Consider the following 21210-nt stretch of genomic DNA (forward strand, 5'->3'; position numbering starts at 1 on the left):
TTGGTGTCTTCTCCCATTTATTGGTGTTGCAAGACATGTTCCTTCACCATGAACCTTGTTTACAACCACACTGCAGGCAGCAGGCTCAGCCATCCACTCCCAAAACAGCACTTGTCAGAGAGAAAAGCCTGCTTTTTTAACAACAATAAAACAAAAAAAATATGCTTTGCACAGTCAAGATGCCACAGTTAAGATGCCACATTTGGAAACATGTTGGGTCTGCACATTAATATGTGGGAAGCAGAGCAAAAGCAAACCAGTAACTTGGCATGGTTTGACTTTTAACACTATCTGACCATCTGATGTTTAAGCTGAGGACAGTTTTTACAACATTCCTTTTACCATGCTCAAATTACCTTATGCCTATGATGTGCAGACCACATCCAGGGGTGTGTGATGAGAGTTTAGTACCCAGCTTTAGGAGAAGGTGCTGGAAGAGGGAACAGAAAAGAATAAAAGACCCTACTCCCTTGGAAAGTAATGACAGATTTTATTCTTTCTCCTACAGCCAAAAGAAAACACATTTGACTCCAGTGTAGAATCCAAAATGATAAAAATAAACACTGGGACATAAAAGCTCCTAAAAGTCTATGGCAGGGAGAGGCAGATGAAAGTTAAAGCTAAGCACCATAAACTGGGGAATTGAGAAGTATTTCAGAACTGCAGCAGGGGGTTTGCCAGAGGGGCTTCATCACCACCCCTGGATGGCAAAATGAGAGTTTCTCTGGAGGCAGGTTTGTCAGCAACAATGTGCTGGGTTCAGCCTCTGCCTTTGTCAAGTGAGAAGACAAGTAGAGGTAGAAGCTAAACCAGGCTGCTCATGTTGGAACAGCCTCACAAAATAGGAAAGGACAGGTTTGCAGGAGGAGGCAGAATCTTTACTTGGAGCAGCTTTTATTATATCTGAGAAAGCCAAAGAAACTGTTGGGCTCAGTGATCTTCCTTCTACAATCACCTTGAGGTATTTCAAGACAAGAAAAGCCCCAGTGCAGACAAAGCAAGCCACAGTAGTGCCCTAACATTGCAGTGGAAGCCTGCACTGCAAGGAAACGCTTGTTATTCCCAACCTTGTGTTCATCTCCTCTCTAATGTCAGAGGGAGGCTGCCATGGAGCAGCCATGGGGCTCTGGAGTCAGCTGCACACAAGGATCCTTCCTCATGCCAGTGAGAAAAAGTCCTTCAAGCCTGTAGCTTCAAGGAAGCTGTCAAAACTTCCTTGAAGGTGCAGAGAGTACCTGGAGACCGTAAGAGACTAACAGCATCCACACAGGTTTCATCATGCACAAAAAATGCCAAAAGAAAATAACACAATTGAGTCCAGCTGTTTAAATTCACTAATTAATGCTTGAAACAGAGGTAAAGCTTCAGATTTAAAATAAGAGGTTAAACAAGCCCAAAGCTTTGTGGTGTAATGTCCATAGGCTCATAGGATAATTCAGGCTGGAAGAGACCTCTAATGTTACATTGGAATTTTAACCTCAAACCATAAATGTAAATTGAAAATTGTCAATAAGCAACCAGTTTGGGACAGTGCATCTCATAGGACTAGTCACAAAAACTGCATCCTCAAACAAGGAATGGGTTGGAGGCAAGAAGACCATCTGGAAAGTCTTATACCAGATGCCCTACTCTCTTTGCCATGTGTCTTGCTAATGTTGAAGATGGAGTATTGAGTTTCTTTTGATTCAGGGGAGGACAGAGTCAGCTCCTGTATTGATGAAACTGCAAAATGCATTCAAACACTGGGCAGAAAAGTCAAAACCGAAGTCTTGGTCACCCAAGATAGGAGCTAGGAGATGCTTAGATTAAATGAGAAACATAATGGAACAAAATAATTAGTAGAGGAAGGTGATCAGTCCTTCACTCCTTGCACCATCCAGGCTATTGCAGCTCCATAGAAGGTGTTAGGAAATTACTGCTGGAAACAGAAAAGCTAACACCTTAGTGACCTAGTAATTTAATAATCCACCCCTCTCAACAAGTAGTTGGCATCCTGAAAAGGAGCAGAAAGACTGCAGAAGAAAGTGTTAGATGTGTGAAGTAAAAAGTAAACTCTTCCTTTCAGCATTATGTGTGACAGCAGCAGCAGCACAGGAGTCTGGCTGCTCTCACCAGGCATGGCCAAGCAGTTTGAGCCAGGTCTAATTAACCAAGTTGTTAATTCAGTCAAGTCAGTCACAGACCTTGCACATGTGTTGGCCATTAACTAAAGCTGGTGAGTGGTTAAAGGAGCACATTTGGGTCCAAGAAATAGAGCAATGTACATTTCAAGGAATGCAGTAGGAGCAGCAGAGCCCCAGGAGTTGCAGAACAGTGATCCATAATCTCACTTCTGACTGGGGAGGCTGGATCTGTCTGCAGTTTAAATATTCAGCAGCACATCTATTAGAGTTTCTCTCCCTTGCTCTTAGAAGACTGGTGATGAAAAAAATAATTTGTCCTTTAGTTCAACTTCAGTTTAAACTGTAACCCTGGAGGCACAGCATTGACAGGTGTCCCTGCTTCACTCCTGTGGGCCTGTCCTGGGATGAACACTGAAATGGCTCATACCATGGCACTGGGGCAGCACATTAGTGAAACATGGGTGGCCCAGGTATGCTGCTGAAAGGGGAAAATGTCTCCTAAGGTCACAGATCGTGGTGTTATTCTGCTCTGTGCCCTCGCAGCACTTCATGTCTGGGCAACACACAGTCTGGGCCATCAGCCACAGCAGGAGCCCTTTTGGAAAAGCTCTTTTGGATCTCCTCATCCCTACCTGCTGCTCTACAGCCCTTGGCTGCAGGGCAAGGCAGTGCAGACAGGCAGCTCCTGGCAGTCAGCACCACTTGCAGCATTCCCTGAGCCCAGACCCTTGCTGTGCCTGCATCCCAACACCAAACAAGCCCGTTCTCATGTGAATGGCCAAACTGGAGCTGCTTTAAAGCAGAGCATGTCCTGGGGAAACAGCTTGGAGAAAGGCTGGAGATGATGCATCAGCACCTACCAGCACTCAGGAGTGCAGGGCTGGTGGAGGAGGGAGGGCAGAGACAGCAAGGAGAGAGGTACAGAGGGTGAAAATGCAGTGGGAGATAACTCAGAGCGAGCTCTCAGCAGCTCCACTGCTCTGCTTCATCATCTGTAGCCTTTGCAGGGTGCTGCCCCTGCTTGCTGTGTGATGCTCTGCCCCCTGAGCTTAGGACACAGCCTTCTGGGATGTGCTGTCCCCATGGGCCCAGCCTGCCTGGAGCACCTGCTGCAAGGAAAGCAGGCTCATGTCTTGTCCCACGTGTGAAGGCACTTGCAGGAGGAGGTCCCCAGGCAGAGTCAGCCCTTTCTCCCACTGCTTTGAGTTCAGCTACCCCAATCTCATCCCCAGTCTGTGCAGCAGAGGCAGCAGCACCTGGCAGGTGCTGCACATTCACTCCTTTGGCTGTCACCTCTGTCCCCAGAGCCCACCAGCACAGGACTGGACCCTGCAGAGTGTGTCATGGCCCCCAGCAGGAGAGGTGCAGCCTCTCTGCCTGCCAGCACTGCAGCTCTCACCAACTCCTTGCCTTTGTCCTGGCAAAACACCTTTCCAGGCATCCAGGAGAAAAGGACTTTTCACTTTTTCCATTCTTTACAGGGCACAGGTGAGCAGGTGACCCTCACCCACCCAAAGGGCACACACACCTCCCTGCTTGCACCCACCCTGAGACACATCTCCCCTCCAGGCAGCCGCTCTACCCTCCCTGCTCCAAGGGCATGGCTTGACACAAAGCACACCCAAACACACTTGGCTGCTGCTCAGCAGCCAGGCTTGCTGTCCTTGGATGCCCTGACCCAGTGGGACACCCCTGCTCCTCCCAAGGCCTCTGTCACAGTCCAGCAGGTCTGGCTGGTGACCAGCTCACAGCAGGCAGAGTTTGCTGCAGGACCTTCACATGAGAAATAAGAGTGTCCCCACAGCCTCCCTTCCTAATGCAGATGTCCCTCTCCAAAACCACAGCAGGAGGAAAGGACTCCAAAAGGATCAGGTGCCCTGTGCTGGGTCCGTTTGCAAGGGATGTCTTGTAGGCACACAGGATCATTTCTTTGGCTATGCCCTAAATGGAGAGCTCCACTGTGACTTTTGACACCTTTCAGCAAGGTCTCAAAGTCCAAAGAGGTGCCTGTATGAAAAGCCATGGGAAGTTGAGCTCCAAGAGCAGAGGCTGCTTTTCAAGCTCATGTTGCTGCTCCTTGGTACCTAGCTGCTCTGAATGAGCAAACTCCACAGGAAAAAAAAAGATGAAATTTGAGGATCTCCTGCTGGAAATTGGGGGCTTTGGCAGATTCCAGATTTTGATTTTGGCTATCCTCTGCCTCGCAAGAATCAACCTTCCCATGCATTTCCTGCTGCACAATTTTCTTGCTGCCACCCCCTCTCATCACTGTGCAATTCCACACCAAGAGGCATTTGTGAATCTCACCATGGAGGAAGTTCTGCTCATCAGCATCCCTCAGAAGCCCGACGGCACTTTCAGCTCCTGTGAGATGTTCTCACAGCCCCAGTTCCACCTGCTGCTCAACTCCTCTCTGCAGCCAGAGAACAAATCCATCATCCAGCACTGCCAGCACGGATGGGTCTATGACCACTCTCAGTTCACCTCCACCATCTCCACCCAGGTAATTCCTGGCCTGGGATCCAGCCAAAATTGAAATTAGCTCTGTGCTTTGAGGAGGAGATGGAGAGGTGCTTGCTGAGTGCACAGAATGAGAGGGGAATCTGTGCATTGCAGCCAGTGGACATGACCTGCTCAGAGAAGATGTCCTGGGAGGGGGAAGCTCTCTGAAGCTCAGTATAGGAGCTAACATTCATTAATATTATTTTTGTGAGCATCTCCTCTTGCTTAGATTGATGCCAATATTTCTCATAATAATCTTCCAAATTTCTCCAGATGATTGAGAGATTTGGGAGGGGGTCAGAAGGTAGTGGAAAGACACAGATATAGGATTTTCTCTGTGTGGCATTTGCACAAGATTGCATCCTGTCAGGGTTTCACATGAGCTCTTGATTTCCTTTCTTGGCTTTCCAAACACTTTATAACTCCTATTCCCTTGGCCACCCCTCCTCACTGGTGTTCTCCTTTTCTCTTCTCTTCTCTTCTCTTCTCTTCTCTTCTCTTCTCTTCTCTTCTCTTCTCTTCTCTTCTCTTCTCTTCTCTTCTCTTCTCTTCTCTTCTCTTCTCTTCCTCTTCTCTTTTCTCCCCAGGGTTGTGCTGCCTCTCTTCTCTTACCATCAATATCTCTCTCCCAAATCCAATGTTCTCTCTAAGGCTCTTCCACTGAGCTCATAGCCAGCCTTAACCTTGAGCCTGCAAAAGGTCCCTGCCCATCAAATATTAACCACCCACCTTCTGAAACAGTTTTCCAGCGCTAGCAGTGATACCTCTGGGTGTTAATGCTTTACTTTCCTTGGGAAGCAGTCCAAATCACCCAAGGTCTCAGGGAAGGGGAAGTTTGGTCAGGCAAAAGGGGCACAGCTGGGTTAGAAGGATAGTGCTGGGTGTTTCAGTGGGAGCAGGGACAAATCTTAGCCTGGAGCTGGTGCTTCCTCCCCACCACCCAAACCCTGCTCCTCACAGGGGTGAGGGTTGTGTGTGCCCTGGGTTTGCACCTCATTTCTGCGCTGAAGATGTGAAGCAGTGCTGAGGGAGAGGGTAGAAGGAGGAGCTCTGCAGCATGGAGCCTCGTGATGCTGCTCCTATGGCCAGAGGCCTTGGGACCCCAGCAAGGGACGAGGCCTTTCTCTGGAATTCTGCTCTTGTAGCAAGAAAGGTTGCTCGAGGCCTAGCTGGCCTCATCAGAGAGGCTGCAAGTCTGAGTTGATGATTAAATTTTGCCACATTTGCACACAGAGAAAATTACCTCTGCATTCTGTAGAGATCTGTGATATTTGCACTTCCAACAAAGTAAAATTATGCTCATTAACTTAATTAGGATGGATGTCCAAACCAACTCCTCAGTAAGAAATCAATGGGTTAGTATTAAGAGCAAGTATTTGACCTTACCTCCCCTCTGTCCTCCTTCTTCCCTGCACAGACAACTTCGAAGGAAACTGGTCAGTTTGAAGTTGTCTGTACATCCAGTTATCCTCTGCCAGTTCCTCCTGCCTGTTTGGCAGCATCCTGCCTATTCCATTAGGATTTTTCATCCATGTGAGGAGTAAAGACTGAGGGAAGTGAGGGAAGCGAGGGAAGGAGTGGAGCAGGAGGGGAAATGAGATGGGGAAGAGGAAAAAGCAGAGACAACAATGGAGTGGGAAAGCAATGGAAAGATTTTCCTTCTTCCCTGCACAGAAAAGGAAACTGGTCAGGGCAAGAGGAACTGGTTATCATCACAGCTGTGCCCAGTGCTCACTGAGGGCTGTGACAGCTCACTGCACCCTGCCAATGCCCAGCTCACCAGGACACTCTCAGGGCACAACAGAGGCAGCTGGGAGAGAGACTTGCACCTGGGCAGGTCTGGCAGAGGTCAGGAGAAGAAAATGGGGAACTCTCCGTGTGTGGTCCACAGGAAAGTTTTCTGATGCCCAACCCTGTCCTGGGGTGCATCAGGCACAGCATCACCAACGAGTCAAAGGAGGGGATTGTCCTGATCTGCTCTGCTCTGCACTGGGCCAGGCTCACCTCGAGTCCTGGGGGCAGTTTTGGGTACCATAATATAAAATATTCAATTTTCAGCTACTGGAGAACATTCAAAGGAGAGCCACGAGGATGGTGAAGGGTCTGGAGAGGAAACCATACGAGGAGTGGCTGAGGGCACTTGGTCTGTCCAGCCTGGAGGAGACTGAGGGGAGATTCATTGGGGTCTCCAACATCCCCACAAGGGGAAGTGGAGGAGCAGACACTGCTCTTTTCCCTGTGGTGACCAGTGACAGGATCCACGGGAATGGCCTGAAGTTGAGTCAGGGGAGGTTTAGTTTGGATATCAGAGAAAAGTTTTTCACCCAGAGGGTGGTTGGGCACTGGAGCAGGCTCCCCAGGGCGGTGGTCACAGCACTAGAATGACAGAGCTCCAGAAGCATTTGGACAAAAATCTCAGGCACTTGGGGTGACTTTTGGAGCGTCCTGTGCAGGGCCAGGAGTTGGACTCGATGACCCTGATGGGTCCCTTCCAACTCAGCATCTTCTACAGTTCTGTGATTCCATGAAGGGTTCACAGAGAGGCTGTCACAGCGGGGATGGATAACTGGGACTTGTGTAAGATGCACCTTTCCATTTCCCAGGACTCTGGCACTGTCTGATGTGCACTTTAGTGCAGGATCCCACTGGTCCATCAGACTCAGCAGATACAAACTGCACGACACAACAGAATGAAAGAGCACTGGAATGAAGGAGTGTGAGAAGGCAGCAGGGACTGGGCTGGGCACTAAAGTGTCATTTTGGCCTTGTGTTTCAGTGGGACCTCGTGTGTGAGCAGCGGGGGCTGAACCAGGCAACAGCAACCTTCTTCTTCATCGGCGTCACCGTGGGGGCCATGGTGTTCGGGGACCTCTCCGACAGGTTTGAGCCCTCCCAGGCTGCTCCTCCAGGGCCTCAGCTTCACAGAAAGAATGCCACAAACATGTCACCTCCAACAGGCAGTCAGAGGGGTGGGGAAAGGACAAAAGGCGACTGCAAAGGGAGATCCAGCCTCTCACTGGGAAATTGGATTCGAGGGAGTAAATGCTTCCTGGAGCAGTGAGACACTAAATGCTTCCTGGATCAGAGAAGCAGCTCTGGCCTTGGGCAGGAGTCAGATGCAATGCTGACTCTGGTCAGAAGTGCTGCAGGAGCAATAAAAAACCAACAAAAAAAAATTCAGTCTGCCAGACCAGTTTCAGTCTAAAAATAGAGTGAGCTGATTGATACAAAGCTGGACAAAAGGGCTAAAAGAGTGAACTCCTTGCAAATTATACACAAATTAACTCCTTGCAAATTATACCCAAATTGGCTAATAACACACAAGTGAGGAGCTCAGAGGAATTTCTTGCCATAGCTCAAAAGAGTTTCTGTGATGGTGTTCACAGGGGTCTTAGGATGAGGGAAGAGACGAGGATCTGACTCCATGTTTCAGAAGGCTTGATTTATTATTTTATGATATATATTATATTAAAACTATACTAAAAGAATAGATGAAAGGATTTCATCAGAAGGCCAGCTAAGAATAGAAAAGGAAAGAATGATAACAAAGGCTTGTGGCTCGGACTCTCTGTCCAAGCCAGCTGGGCTGTGATTGGCCATTAATTAGAATCAACCAACATGGGCCAATCACAGATGCACCTGTTTCATTCCACAGCAGCAGATAATCCTTGTTTACATTTTGTTCCTGAGGCCTCTCAGCTTCTCAGGAGGGAAAAATCTTAAGGAAAGGATTTTTCATAAAAGATGTCTGTGACAAGTTTCCAGCAAGCAAAATCTGACTCTGTCATTCCTAGAGAATCAGGGTAAAGGATATTTTTTTCAAGCAGGGAGGTATTTATTCCTTAAGGAAGAGGTGAAGCAATGAAGGAAACAGAAACAAAGCTGCTCTCTCTGGTTAAATGTTAGGATGTGACAATATAAACCTGAAAAATAAATCCAAGTAATAATCTAGAAAGGGCATCAGATAAGAAACTAAATATTTTTGCAAGCAGCAAAACCAGGAAACCCATCAGAGGACAGAGAGTCCAGGCACGCAGTTGGGATGTGCTGTTCCCTTACATTATTCATTATTGGGAAACTGCTTCCTGATTTCCTTCCTCTGGGAGGAATTAGAGTACAGCAAGCTGCAGAATCACTGCAGAGGGGAGCCTGAGGTGTGAGGGACCCAGAGACTTTAGTGCTGCAGATGGGAATTTTTATATCCATGTCTTTTCCCATGGGTACATGGCTATGCTTGTGCAAGGACCCAAGGCACCTGCATGATTTTCAAACTGTGTGCCTTGGCTTTGTACCTACAATAGTTTTATTGCACAGCTGGAGGGGGAGAATTTCAGAACTGAGAAAAGGAGCAGGACAAAATATGGCAGAAAATAAGATAGCACAAGGTAGCACAAAATGAAAAGTAATTTGTTTCACAAATGGACTGTGAGAGGGGAAGAGCCAGCAGAGGATCAAGGCATAAAATGAGCATCTGGGAATAAAAAGTCTGTAGTGTGAGACATAAATGAGCCTGTGCTCACAGTGGGAGAATGTGTAGAGGCAGGTGCTGGAGCTGGAGCTTTGAAATGAGCTGACAGAAGAAGGCAGAGAGGAAGACACCAGAGGAATGCCAGTTGAATTCCAGGAGTAAGGAGACATTGTCCTGGAGCCCTGCAGCACCTTGGGGACAGAAAAGCTTTTAGCTGGTGTCCAAATGAGATCTCAGGAGTGCCAGGCGGCCTGACCTCTGTCTGCACCAGGCAAATTGGCAGAAACTCCTCTGAAAGGTGGAGCCAGAGCCCCAGGGGGAGGTAGGACACAGCAGGAGTTTTCCAAAAGATCCGAGCCTTAAAATTGTGCAGGAATTCTTTGCATGGATCAACAGGCATGTCAGCAGGGGAGACACCACCTCAGCCTCCTTATCAAACACTCCTTCAGACACTGAGCTGCCCCAGAGTAAGAAGGAAGGTCTCAGCATGACTAAAGTAGTAAAAGCCAGGAAGAAGAGAGGAAATGCAAGTGCTCCATTATGACAGGGGAGCGGCCTGTGCTTGGAATTTTGTGCTTTTAAGTGCATTCATAAATAATCTGGGAAGGGAGCAAGTGGGGAGGGGATGCTGAGTCTGGCAGAGATGAGGCCAGAGGCTGGAGACTTTGCAGAAGGGGTTAGAGGACTCTGTGACTGGATGAGACAATCAGGGCAGATCAATCTAAAATAGAGAAACCATTTAAACCTCTCATTTAAAATGGAGGCTCTGAGCTGACCACAGCTACTCAGTAGGAAGATTTTGGCATTATACAGCAAAACACAATTCTGCTCTGGGCAAACATCCACACAGCAGTGAGTAGTGGTTAGGGAAGCAAGGGGAAAATTAAGGATCATTAGGTTAAACCTCAGATATCACCCCCCACATCTCCCCTATCATCTCTTTAAATCTGACCTCCCATTAGCAACCCTTCTTTTCTCTGACAGAGATGAGATCCCACTTCTTTGTGCTAACAGTGAGGCAGAGGTTTCATCTCTGGTGCTCCAGGGGGAAAATCATCTGGCATTTTGCTACTGTTCAGGTTCAGGTGTTTTCTAAGCCATTATAGGTATTTGGATTTGAGATCTACTCCACTGACAAATTTGACCCAGATAAACCCTCCAAAAACCTTCACTGTGAACAAATGTATGAAAAAAAAAATACATATACACAATATGTGTAACAGAAATAATAACAGAAGCAATATATATATAACATATATATTGTTTCTGTTATTGTCTGCTCTTCTCCAAAGACTCCTTTTGTACCTTGTCCTTGTACTGAATTGGTTCAATAATGCTTTGGCAGACTTCCAGATTGTTGGGGTTTTTCTTTATGAAAATGGCTTTTTTATTAATTTTTATGTTTCTGCAGTCTGCTCCTTTTTATTGTCTTTTCTACAGTCTTTCAGAAGTTGTGCTTTCCTACCACTCTCTTTGAGGACAATTTTAATGGCATTATTTCTAGCAGCCTCCCTCTATCCTGCAGTTCAATCCTGGCATCTCACTCCTGGTTTTCCTAGCAAGTAGTGTGCATTTGCTGAGAGTGTAGTAATGGTTCCTTAAATAGCTGCCTTGACTCCTACAGGGAATATCATGGTTTTATACCCTCCTTACTGTATTTTCAAGGAAAATCTTCATTTACAAAATGTATCTTCTTTCTTGGGCAGTTACACATTGGAAACTGGATCCAGCTCTGGGGGGTTTCTGGTGCTTTCTGTTCTCACCCAGGGGCATCAAGGTGTCTTTTACAAACTGTCCCAGCTTAAATTTCAAAGCAGACCCAGCAAACTTCCCGTAGCCAAGCCACAAGTTGGGGAGTTTGACAGTAGGTTCATTTATCACCTGCTGAATGAAGTAATTTTTTATTATTTTTGGGAATGTTACTGTGGCATTATGTCCCCTGGCATGCTACTTTTTCCCCCGGAGCAATTGTTCCTGCCACCATCCTTCTCAGGGGGACACTGGGAGAGCCCTAATGCCAGGATCAGAGCAGGATTTCAGTCCTTGTGGACTGAACATCACCTGCAGGAAGGCTTAATCCACTACTGCTGCTTGAGCCTCAGCTTTCCTAACATGCAGTGCTGATGTTCATCAGGAGACTGACACCTTGTGCCCCATTTTGATTTTTAGATTTTCGTAGGTTGTGTAGAAATACATGCAGACATATTTCTCTGTCTGTGAGAGTGTCTGTCTGTGTGTATATGTACATTTATTTTGCATTTGTGTGCATTTGATGTTTTGTAGTTCTCCACATTCTCCGCACAGGACTCTGGACAAGGGGGTAAGGAAACCCCAGGGGAGCAACACCCTGGCAGATTCCTCAGAAACCCCTTAGGATTTCAGGGCTATTTGCACTTGTGGGCAGACAATTGGATTCCTTCCTTTTCCTTCCAAGGAGCAGGGTGAAAGTGTCACGGCTCTGTCACCTCCTTGAGAGTGGTGGCAGTGGCCAGTCCTGAGTAAGCCATGGGAGAAGGACACGGACACTGGAGGGAGCAGGGTGTGACAGCAACACGGGATTTCAAGCTGGCATCACTGCTTTTGGTGGTGGTGTGGGCCAGGAGAGCCAGATTTGTTGTTCTGAGCAGCACTGCTCTTTCCACTGGAGATTCCCAAAGTTTATGGGGTGGAATCTGCATGGGATTGCACCAGCTTGATCCAGAACAATTTTTTTCCTCTCCAGCATGCTGCATCCTTTAATTTTCCTCAAAAATCTCTGGTTTGCCCATTTCAAACCCTGCTCCCATGACAGGTTTCCAGCCACTGTAACCCAGCCTGTGCTCGTGGCAGGTTTGGAAGGAAGACCATGCTGCAGCTGTCCCTGGTGTGCTCCCTGGTTTTTGGGATGCTGAGCGCCGCCTCCGTGTCCTACACGATGCTGGCCGTCACACGGACCCTCACCGGGGTGGCCCTGAGTGGCCTGTCCCTGATTGTCCTGCCTCTGGGTGAGTGTGGGGGGCTGTGGCTGTCAGGGGGGCTCCTGGCAGACAGTGGGTGGCAAGGGAATCCTCTGCCAGGCAGGACAGGCTTGGTAGGAACAGGGGTCTGGGAATCGCCGCGCGTGCGATTTCCCTCTTGCAAGGAGCCCAGAATTACAATTTGCTGTTGGTCTAATTAATATTTAACAGTCTATTCAAAATACAGCAACCACTTGTCAGTACTTCTGTTGCAACAAGCCACCCAATTCCTGTCAAGTGTCATCAACACAATCAAAGCCACACTCCAAAGTCTCTGCCCTTTTTCCACTCGTACAAAGTTCTCACCTTTCAAGCACTGTTTGGGCAATCCAGCATTGCCCTGTCCTCAGCACGAGAGGATGGTGGGTCATTGGCAGGGTGTTTCTGCTTCCCCAGATTCGAGTTTGCTCACAAGCTGCCAATCTGTATTCTACAATGAGAAGAACTACCAAAATTTTTTTTACAAATCATGCAGAGCTAGGCAAAAACTGAAGCTGAAGAATTTGGGTGATTACATAATAAAAACAAGCTCCAGATTTCAGGATATCCAGTAAACCACTGGATAATTTTGTAGATACAGTTGGGACATACTGGGCAGAAAGTGTTGTACCCAAGAACAATTAACAGTTGCAGCAGAAATTTCCAGGATTTTTGCAGATCTAGTCAAAATCAAGCTATAATGGCTTCAGCATTGGAAAAGCCCACACAAGACCTGACAAATCCCAAGGGCTGCTGTGTTTGTTTATTGCTATAAAGGTTGATTCCTGCAAGTCATAGTAGAGCTTGGGAGGGGCATTTCTGATTGTTAGAGGTTGTAGCAAGATGTCCAAAACTTTGGAGGAAAACTGGCTTTTAGTTCACACACACAAACAAGGAGACCCCCACTGGTTTTACACTTTTGCTGCTGTCTGCTCTGGGTGGGCTCCATGTGAACAACAATTCTTCCCAATATATTTCTTCAATCTGAAATAATGAGTGGAAATGGGAATAATGAGAAAGAAATGGGAAACTTTGCAAGCAAGATGGCTAGGGGAAAAAAAAATCTGGTTGATGAAGAAGACCAAGTGAATGCTATTGAATGGGATAAAAAAAATATCACCAAGAGTGGTTTTAGCACTGTTCCTTAACACATGTCCAATATTTCTTTTCCTGAAGTTTTATTTTAGTGGCTGACAGCTTTGCAACAGCCTAAGTACTGCGGCTGAATATTTTAATATTCCAAATATCAGCCAAACAGTGGAACTTTGTGAAGGAGCAGGGCAGGGATGTTCCCTTGCTTTGCCCTTGTTAGAAAGCCCTGCAGGCCCTCCCTGCCTGGAGAAGTCCTGCATGTCCCAGCTGGATGCTGCCTCCCTCTTGCAGGGATGGAGTGGGTGGACGTCCAGCACCGCACCTTCACCGGGATCCTGAGCAGCATCTTCTGGAGCATTGGGAACATGCTGCTGGCCCTGGCAGCCTACTTGGTGAGGGAGTGGCACTGGCTGCTGGTGGCTGTGACAGCACCTTGCCTCCTGAGCATCGTCTGCCTGTGGTGAGTGCAGCCAGCAGAAAGGAAGCACACTGGGATTGGCCTCCTCTGTGGATTCCAGGAGTCGTTCAGTAGCCTCAGGATGAGCAGGATTCATCTGTGTCTTGTACTTGGATTGCCCAAGTGTGGCACCTCTGGAAAACTGGAGTGGTGTAAGAGTTTAAATGAGGGATGTGGGACTCCAGGGGCTCTCCAAAATGCAGTTTATTCCATCCAAGAGGTTACAGCAGCCCAGGGTGGTGGGTGACAGAGCCTGTGCCTACAGCTGTCAGCTCCAGCTGCAGGCAGGCCTGGAGACCCTGAGTTTAGGTTACAATGCATTATATACTTTTCTTTGCTGAGCATCTTCATACAGTAGAACCAATCTATACCTTAAGTTTTATCTATAGCCTATCATAATCACTATAATTACCATATTCATGCTACTATTCTCCAATCACTAAAAGTTAGTACATTACAGTTTAAGCTAGAAGTTGTTTTTCAGTTTTCTTGCAGTAGAAAATTCTGAGACCTTTTTTCTACTTGCCACATTTGCTGACTTGTTTGCCTGTGCTATCTTTCTGCTTGGTAAAAACATCTTCTTGTTTGAAGCTTATCCTTTACTCTAAATCATTAAAAACCTTTCTAACTAACACAGCCTTTGCCTCCTTGGTTATCCAGTAAGACTGGCTCAGCAGTTCTTTTCTTTTATATCAAAACTTGCTTCCACCTCTATTCCTTCATCACACTCTACATTTAAAAATCTTTCTGCTAAGCATACATATCTGTGAGACTTTCTTGTCAAACTCTCATCCTTCCCAACAGAGTGGCCTGGGTTTTGTCTCTCCCAAGGTTACATCACAGTTTTGGGGACAAGGAGGAGGCAGGAATGAGGCTGAGGCATTAGGATGACAGGTGGAAGCAGGATTTGGTGCTGCCAGCTCTGTCAGACGTGGCTCAGAGTAAAGAAAAGAGATTCCAATAAAGGAACACTCAACCAGATCCAGGCTTTAATCCTTAGTAAACTCAAGATAAAACATTTATCCATTCTCTGTCCCCACCTCCCTGGGAAAGATACCAAATTTTCCATGAAAGCCACTGACGCCTTCAGGCTAGGTGAAGTTCATTTATCTCTGTGCTTCCCAAGGCTTTTCTCAGGTGTGCAACCATCCTGATGGGCCAAATACACCTGCTTTCTCTGGGCAATTTCCTCCCTGTAGCCTTATTTAAGAATACCTGACATCTCCTAAGCCTTAAAATGGGATATGGTTCATTTAATCAAAGAAACTTTAATTTTTCCATCTTCTTTTTTAATTTCCCTGTGTAGTAATATGAATTAGAATACAGAGCTGATTCATTGACAGTCTAAAGAGTAACTTCTGGTATTTCACTGATCAACTCCAACACAACTAAAATATGTGTCCTGCTGACTTTTTTAGTTCAAGTTGTTTTGCTCTCTTTCTAAGACAACCAGCCATAAAGAAATGAGTCCTTGGAAGTGCTGAAATTCACAGATGCATTTGGACCCCCCCCCCCCCTTTTCATCATAACCATTTAATTTTTCTTCTTATGTTACTATCTTTTATGGACATTAGTTCTCCAACAAATTATACTCCAGTCTTCAAGCACCCATAAGGTCAGTGATTGCAGAAAATTGAAAGTTTCTGAAGTATGGAATTAAAATCTAATTTAGCACTCTGTAGATATTATTGACACAATGTCAGAACTCAGTGGAGACATTAGACAAGCAAAAGACATGGTATTACTCTCTAGAGACAGTGGCAATGAGTGCAAAATGCCATCTTTCCTTCTTTATATTTCCCAAAGTTGTAAGCTGTGGGAAGTAGATGAAAACTTTCAACAAGACCAATTCTCCAAACATTTTTGCTCTACACATCATTTTCAATTCCTGCTTGAATAGTGACAACAGTTGCTCATTAGTTTTTCTGTAATCTGATTTAGGGCACATGAATCACAAACACTGGATTGTAGGGATCTGGTCTAGGACCATTCTAGTGGAAGACTCCAGTGTGCAGAAGGCTTTGATTATTGTGAAAACCAAATCATTTTAGCAACTAACAAAGTATGTATAGAGCTCACTGAATCCTTTCTATATTGTGGTTTTTAACATCTGACAATTTCAAAGCTAAAAGAGTTCCAGAAAGCACAAATATGTAAATAAAAACTCCCTGGGGCCAGTTTTAATTGGTAAGAGTTTGAAACTTCAGCCCAGCTCAGCCTTTAGAGGTAGAAGAGCCTGTACCTGTCAAAAGGGTGCCCCACTACTCTTCCCATGCACCACAGTTGTTATGTTTAGGTGGAAGTCTCATGGAGAAGATGCCAGAGAGATGCCTCCATGGATATGAGGTGGAAAACAGGCAGCTCCAAGAGGAACAGTCTCCTCTCCTTGCACCTGCAGGTGGGTCCCAGAGTCTGCCAGGTGGCTCATAGCCAAGGGCAAAGTGAAGCAAGCCCACAGGCACCTGCTCAGATGTGCAAGAATGAATGGAAGGAAAGACTTTGCCGTCTCACCAGAGGTAAGGAACTGGAGATCCAGACACACGTTCTTGTTTTCCCACTTTGTCTCTCTGGGTTTTACTTCTGTCTGATACCTGGAGCAATGCTTATCCTGCAGTGTGGTCTGTGGGGCACTGTGGGCATTTTCCTCTAGAAAGCAGAAATTCACTCCTAAAGATAAAACTCCAGCTCAGCTCCCATGAGGCCAGAAGTCCCATCCATTGGGGGGAGTGTCTTTCCACTTGTTTTTGCCATGGCAAGAGGCCTCAGTGGACTGGACACTGGAGTAAATACACAGTGAGTACAACTTATTAACTCTGAGGGTACTTACTCCTCAATCAATTGCCAAAAAGCCTTTTGGACAAGCAGTCTCTTCTTCTTCACAGGCACTGAAGAAGAACTTCTTCTCAGTGCTTGACTTTTAAGGTTTTCTGTACTTATATAAGTGGATGGATAAATAATTACCCTTTAAATGAATGCACTCCTAAGAACAAAGCACGAAGCTTGCTGCTAGCTTTTCATACAACAGCAGGCAGCCACATGGGGAAGAGGATGGAACTGGCCAACGCTGACTTTTCCATCTGCCATTTCTCTACAGACCCCTCTGCTACATGGGGCATGTAGGTGAGAGGGAAGAAGAAACCATGAGAAGAAAAAGAGGTCTAAAATAGCAAGCAGCCTGTAAAGTTGTAGGAAAACGTGACTCTGAAAATGTATGCTCAGAGAATGGCTCCGCAAAGGGAACGTATGGAAAATCTGAAGCTGGGAAGGGCAAAGTCCCCAGCCTGTCTGGGGTTTCATGCATCCGAACAGAACAGCAGCTGAGCTATTTCCTTCTTTCCATCTCTGCCAGGCCCTCACAAGGATGGCAACAGACAAAAACATGGGAGGGAGTTACTCCTACATCAGCTTGTTCAGGACCCCAGTCCTGAGGAGGATCTCTGTGTGTTCTGGTGTGGTGTGGTAAGCAGTGTCACTTCCCAGGGGGGATTCATCCTGCAGGGGGAATTCATCCTGCAGCTCCCAGAGGGATTTCCCTCGGTCCCATCTCCACCCACTCCTTGCAGGTTTGGTGTTGCCTTCTCTTATTACGGCTTGAGCATGAACCTGACTGGCTTTGGGCTCAGCATCTACCTCTCCCAGTTTGTCTTTGGTGCCATTGAGATTCCAGCCAAGATGGTCATGTACGTGCTGGTGAACCGAATCGGCCGGCGGCAGAGCCAGGCGTGGACACTCATCCTGGCCGGGGTCTCCATAGGAGCCAACATCATCATTCCCAAGTGTGAGAGGCCCTTCTGCTCTACACAGGACTTGCTAAAGGGGGAGGGAGTCCATTTGGTGCAGTGCTGGAGAGGGAGAGCCGTGGATTTGGCCACAGGCAATTCTTTGTAGACAAGTCCTCCACCTGAAGGGTGTCCACGAGACAAGGTCACTGATGTGGGCTAACCCCAATGTCTGGTCACAGCAGGTGGTTTTGTGACTGCCAAAGGGTCCAGCAATGGCAAGACACAGTGCCTATCTTAATTAGAGACTTTATCCAATGGGAACTGTCAGGACCTATCCTGTCATCAGTTCAGCTCCCACTTGGGCCAACACTTACTTGTGATGGTGTTCACAGGGGTTTTCGGATTGGGGAAGAGACAAGGATCTGACTCCATGTTTCAGAAGGCTTGATTTATTATTTTATTATATAAATTACATTGAAACTATACTAAAAGAATAGAAGAAAAGGTTTCATCAGAAGGCTAGCTAAGAATAGAAAAGAAAAGAATGATAACAAAGGTTTGTGGCTTGGCTCTCTGTCTGAGCCAGGTCACTGTGATTGGCCATTACATAGAAACAACCAACATGGGCCAATCACAGATGCATCTGTTGCATTCCACAGCAGCAGATAACCATTGGTTACATTTTGTTCCTGAGGCCTCTCAGCTTCTCAGGAGGAAAAATCCTAAGGAAAGGATTTTTCATAAAAGATGTCTGCAACACTTACTAAACCTGCAGACCCAGCCTTTGGAGGCAGCAGCTCCAGGGCTATGAAGCTCCCTGTTTTGTCTGTGGGAGCACTGAACCTTCTCCCTTCTTAGACGTGGAAGCTCCTTCCCAGAGGCAGCTCACTGCCATAAATGCCTTTCCTTCCTCCCAGCCTTCAGCTCCCTGCGTTCAGTAGTGGCCATCTTGGGCAAGGGTTGCTCAGAAGCTGCCTTCACCACCGTCTTCCTGTACACCTCAGAGCTCTACCCCACCATTCTGAGGTAAGAGATGCCACCCAGCTGAGCACACCCCCAGGGCCTGGCTGGGGTGCTCAGGCCATCAGCACAGCAGGATGCGCTGGTGACAACCCTGCAGCACTGGCCCCTTGCCTCTGGAACTAGCAGGTTCTAGGGATTTCATATACTCACAAGAGAGAGGCAGAAAGCCACCCTTTTTTTCACCTGGGTTGTGGGTGGTTAGGTTGTGCTGACAGGAAGATGAATGGAAAGGTGAGGAGTATTCTGTGTGGGAATATCTTTGCACTCCATAAAGCACCTGTGCTTAGTATAGTCTTTGTTCCCTGTTATAATCTGTCAGGGACTGTTAAAAGAACCTGATAATAATAATTTGAAATACAAAATTTTACAAGAGACAAATACTATCATATGTTTGAGAATCTTTTGGACATTGAATGATATTAAAGCAGGCATTAGCCAGCCTTTCAGGAGCAAAAACAGAGCTTATTTGACATACCTGGGGAATGATAACATAACACCAGATTTAGCATTTGCATAGGTGGGGATATAGCTAAGTCTGGTGGAGGGCATCACCTCACTGATTTCTTTGTGGAAGTCTGAAAAAAAACCTCATGAATGACAGCAGGCCTTGTGGGCTACTTCACTTCTGTCCCTTCCTGCCCAGAGTACCCTCCTCTGCCATTTAGTCCTTCAGCTTTCAAAGGTCGATTGCATATGGGGAAAGATGCACATTTAAACCAAAGCAGTCACACTGGTCTGCTATTTCTTATCCCAGATCAGTTTGTATCTTTCATGCTCAAAGACATTGGCAAAGACAAAATTGTTCATTCCTTCTGGAGTACTTGTTCTGTATATGCACAAGCAGGTCCTGGGATCCTTGTCATGAGTGTGAAATGCCACCCATCCCCTCAAAATTAGGTCTTAATTTCTGGTCTCCTCTCCAAGAGCTCCTTCCTTGGACCAAAAATGCTCACAGGTATCTCTAGTGTATGCCACCTGCCTAGAAATACCTGGGAGAAGGAGGAACTTGTATTTGCTCTAAGCAGGTTGGAAGACTCACTAGTCTTACTATTAGAAAATGCTCTCAGGGTTTTAGACATTTAAAGTGGAAACAGCTTTAGAGCAGGTATTCTTAGTGTGGAACTGCAGCTTGTTTCTCACAATAGACATAAATCTGTTTCTCACAGCAGCTACAGTTGATCTCTGGGATAGATGATGATGATTTTAGGAAGATATGAAGAAAGAAAATAAAAAAATGGCAGAGGGAAAATGGCAGAGGGGAAAATGGCAGAGGGGAAAAGGGGCAGAGGTCCGCCATGACACAAGTAGGCCTCTGTTTCCCGTGGTGGTGTGCACCTTTCCAGGCAGAACGGGATGGGGTACACCTCGTTCCTGGCGCGCCTGGGAGGGGCGCTGGCCCCGCTGGTGTTCCTGCTGGACGAGGTGTGGCGGTCCCTGCCCGAGGTGACATACTGCACCGTGGCCGTGTGCAGCGGCGCCGCGGCCTTCCTGCTCCCGGAGACGCTCAACGCGCGCCTTCCCGAGGGCATCGAGGACGTGGAGAAGCCACGGTGAGTCACCTCCGTCCTGCCCTGCCCCTGGAGGCTGATGAGGAATGGGGACATCCCTCTCTGCTGCCTGCAATTCCCCGTCTGTGGGCGGCAGGGGAAGAAGGGACAGCCCAGTTGTGTTGTTGGCCTGTGGGCCTGTTGGCCTTCCCGCTTTTCTGCCCATCAGCCCAAACGTGATTTTTTTTTTTCTTGCAGGGTAAAAGTGCCACCAGAAGCCAGCACTCCCGAGGGCGTGCCACTGCAGGCTCTCCTGAAGTGAGGAACCCCGTGGGACAGCCAGCATGGAGGACTGCACAAACTGAGCCATGCTCTGATCTGCCAGGGGAAGAGCCTTTGCTGCCCACCGATCTCAATCCCAAGGGACGTGGAACTGAGGACACGGGAGGAAGGAGGCAGATCAGGACACCAGCAGGCAGGAGCCAACCCACTCTGTGGTGTGGCCAGCAGCAAGGATGCCCAGGTCCAACAGGGTGTGGAAATAAAGGCACCTTGCGCTAAGCTCTTCCAGTCTTTGGCCTTGTTGGACTTGGACCTTGCAGATCCGTGCACAGCCTTCCAGAAACTACAGTGCATTGGTTCCTACACCTGGAGAAACAATGCAGCCAGAAAAATACTGAGTGAGAATCACACAAACCCAAATAAGCTCTAATAAATCCAGCTGGGTGGTAATTTATGGTTCATTTTAAACCATAAACTGTAGCTACAAATATTTCTTGCGTTTAGAAGAGGTCTGGACGGTTTTCACACTGAAAGCCAGAAAAAAGCCCATGCAGGAGTCCCACTGAGGATGGGTTAACTGCAAGCATTTTTCCTACATACACGAAGAAGAAAAAAGGTTTTGCATTTAAATCTAGTGTGTATGCAATAATTATACTTTAAGCTATAGAAAAAAACAAAAACACAAAAAACCCAACCCAAACCAAAAAATAAACAAACAAACAAAAACAAAAACAAACAAAAAACAAAACAAACAAAAAACCCCACAAATCCTAAACCCAAAATCCACCTGGCTACAGGGAATTTTGCATGGAATATTGGGCAGTCCATTATTGGACTTCATTCTGCTTACTGGTCTAACACATTGATCTTAACTCTGTGGAATATCTTTGCCTCTTGTGCTTCATTATGCAACCAACAGAGATGAGCCATCAAATTATCTATCAGTTGGAATTACCTATAATTTTGGAATCCTGATAAACAGCACATACCCAAACTGGGAAGAGGGAATGGCTTCAGGATCTGAGTCCCAGGTGCTCTGTGATTCCCTGGGCTGTGAGGTATTTTAACTCACAACACTG

The 21210-nt window shown here is 46.8% G+C and overlaps 1 protein-coding gene across 1 annotated transcript; it reads left to right on the forward strand.

The window, feature by feature from the left end:
- Positions 1-4248: 4248 nt before the first annotated feature.
- SLC22A7 (solute carrier family 22 member 7) lies at positions 4249-20171 on the forward strand. The gene is made up of 10 exons (XM_071422820.1): positions 4249-4626; positions 7402-7505; positions 11923-12077; positions 13452-13620; positions 16016-16133; positions 16967-17076; positions 17181-17395; positions 18257-18365; positions 19706-19912; positions 20108-20171. Exons 1-10 carry the CDS (start codon positions 4249-4251, stop codon positions 20169-20171), a joined length of 1629 nt encoding a protein of 542 aa, XP_071278921.1.
- Positions 20172-21210: the final 1039 nt, after the last annotated feature.

The sequence above is a fragment of the Agelaius tricolor genome, unplaced genomic scaffold, assembly GCF_023055355.1.
Source record: "Agelaius tricolor isolate 1412-34295 unplaced genomic scaffold, bAgeTri1.0.p SCAF_1, whole genome shotgun sequence".
Taxonomy (NCBI): Eukaryota; Metazoa; Chordata; class Aves; order Passeriformes; family Icteridae; genus Agelaius; species Agelaius tricolor.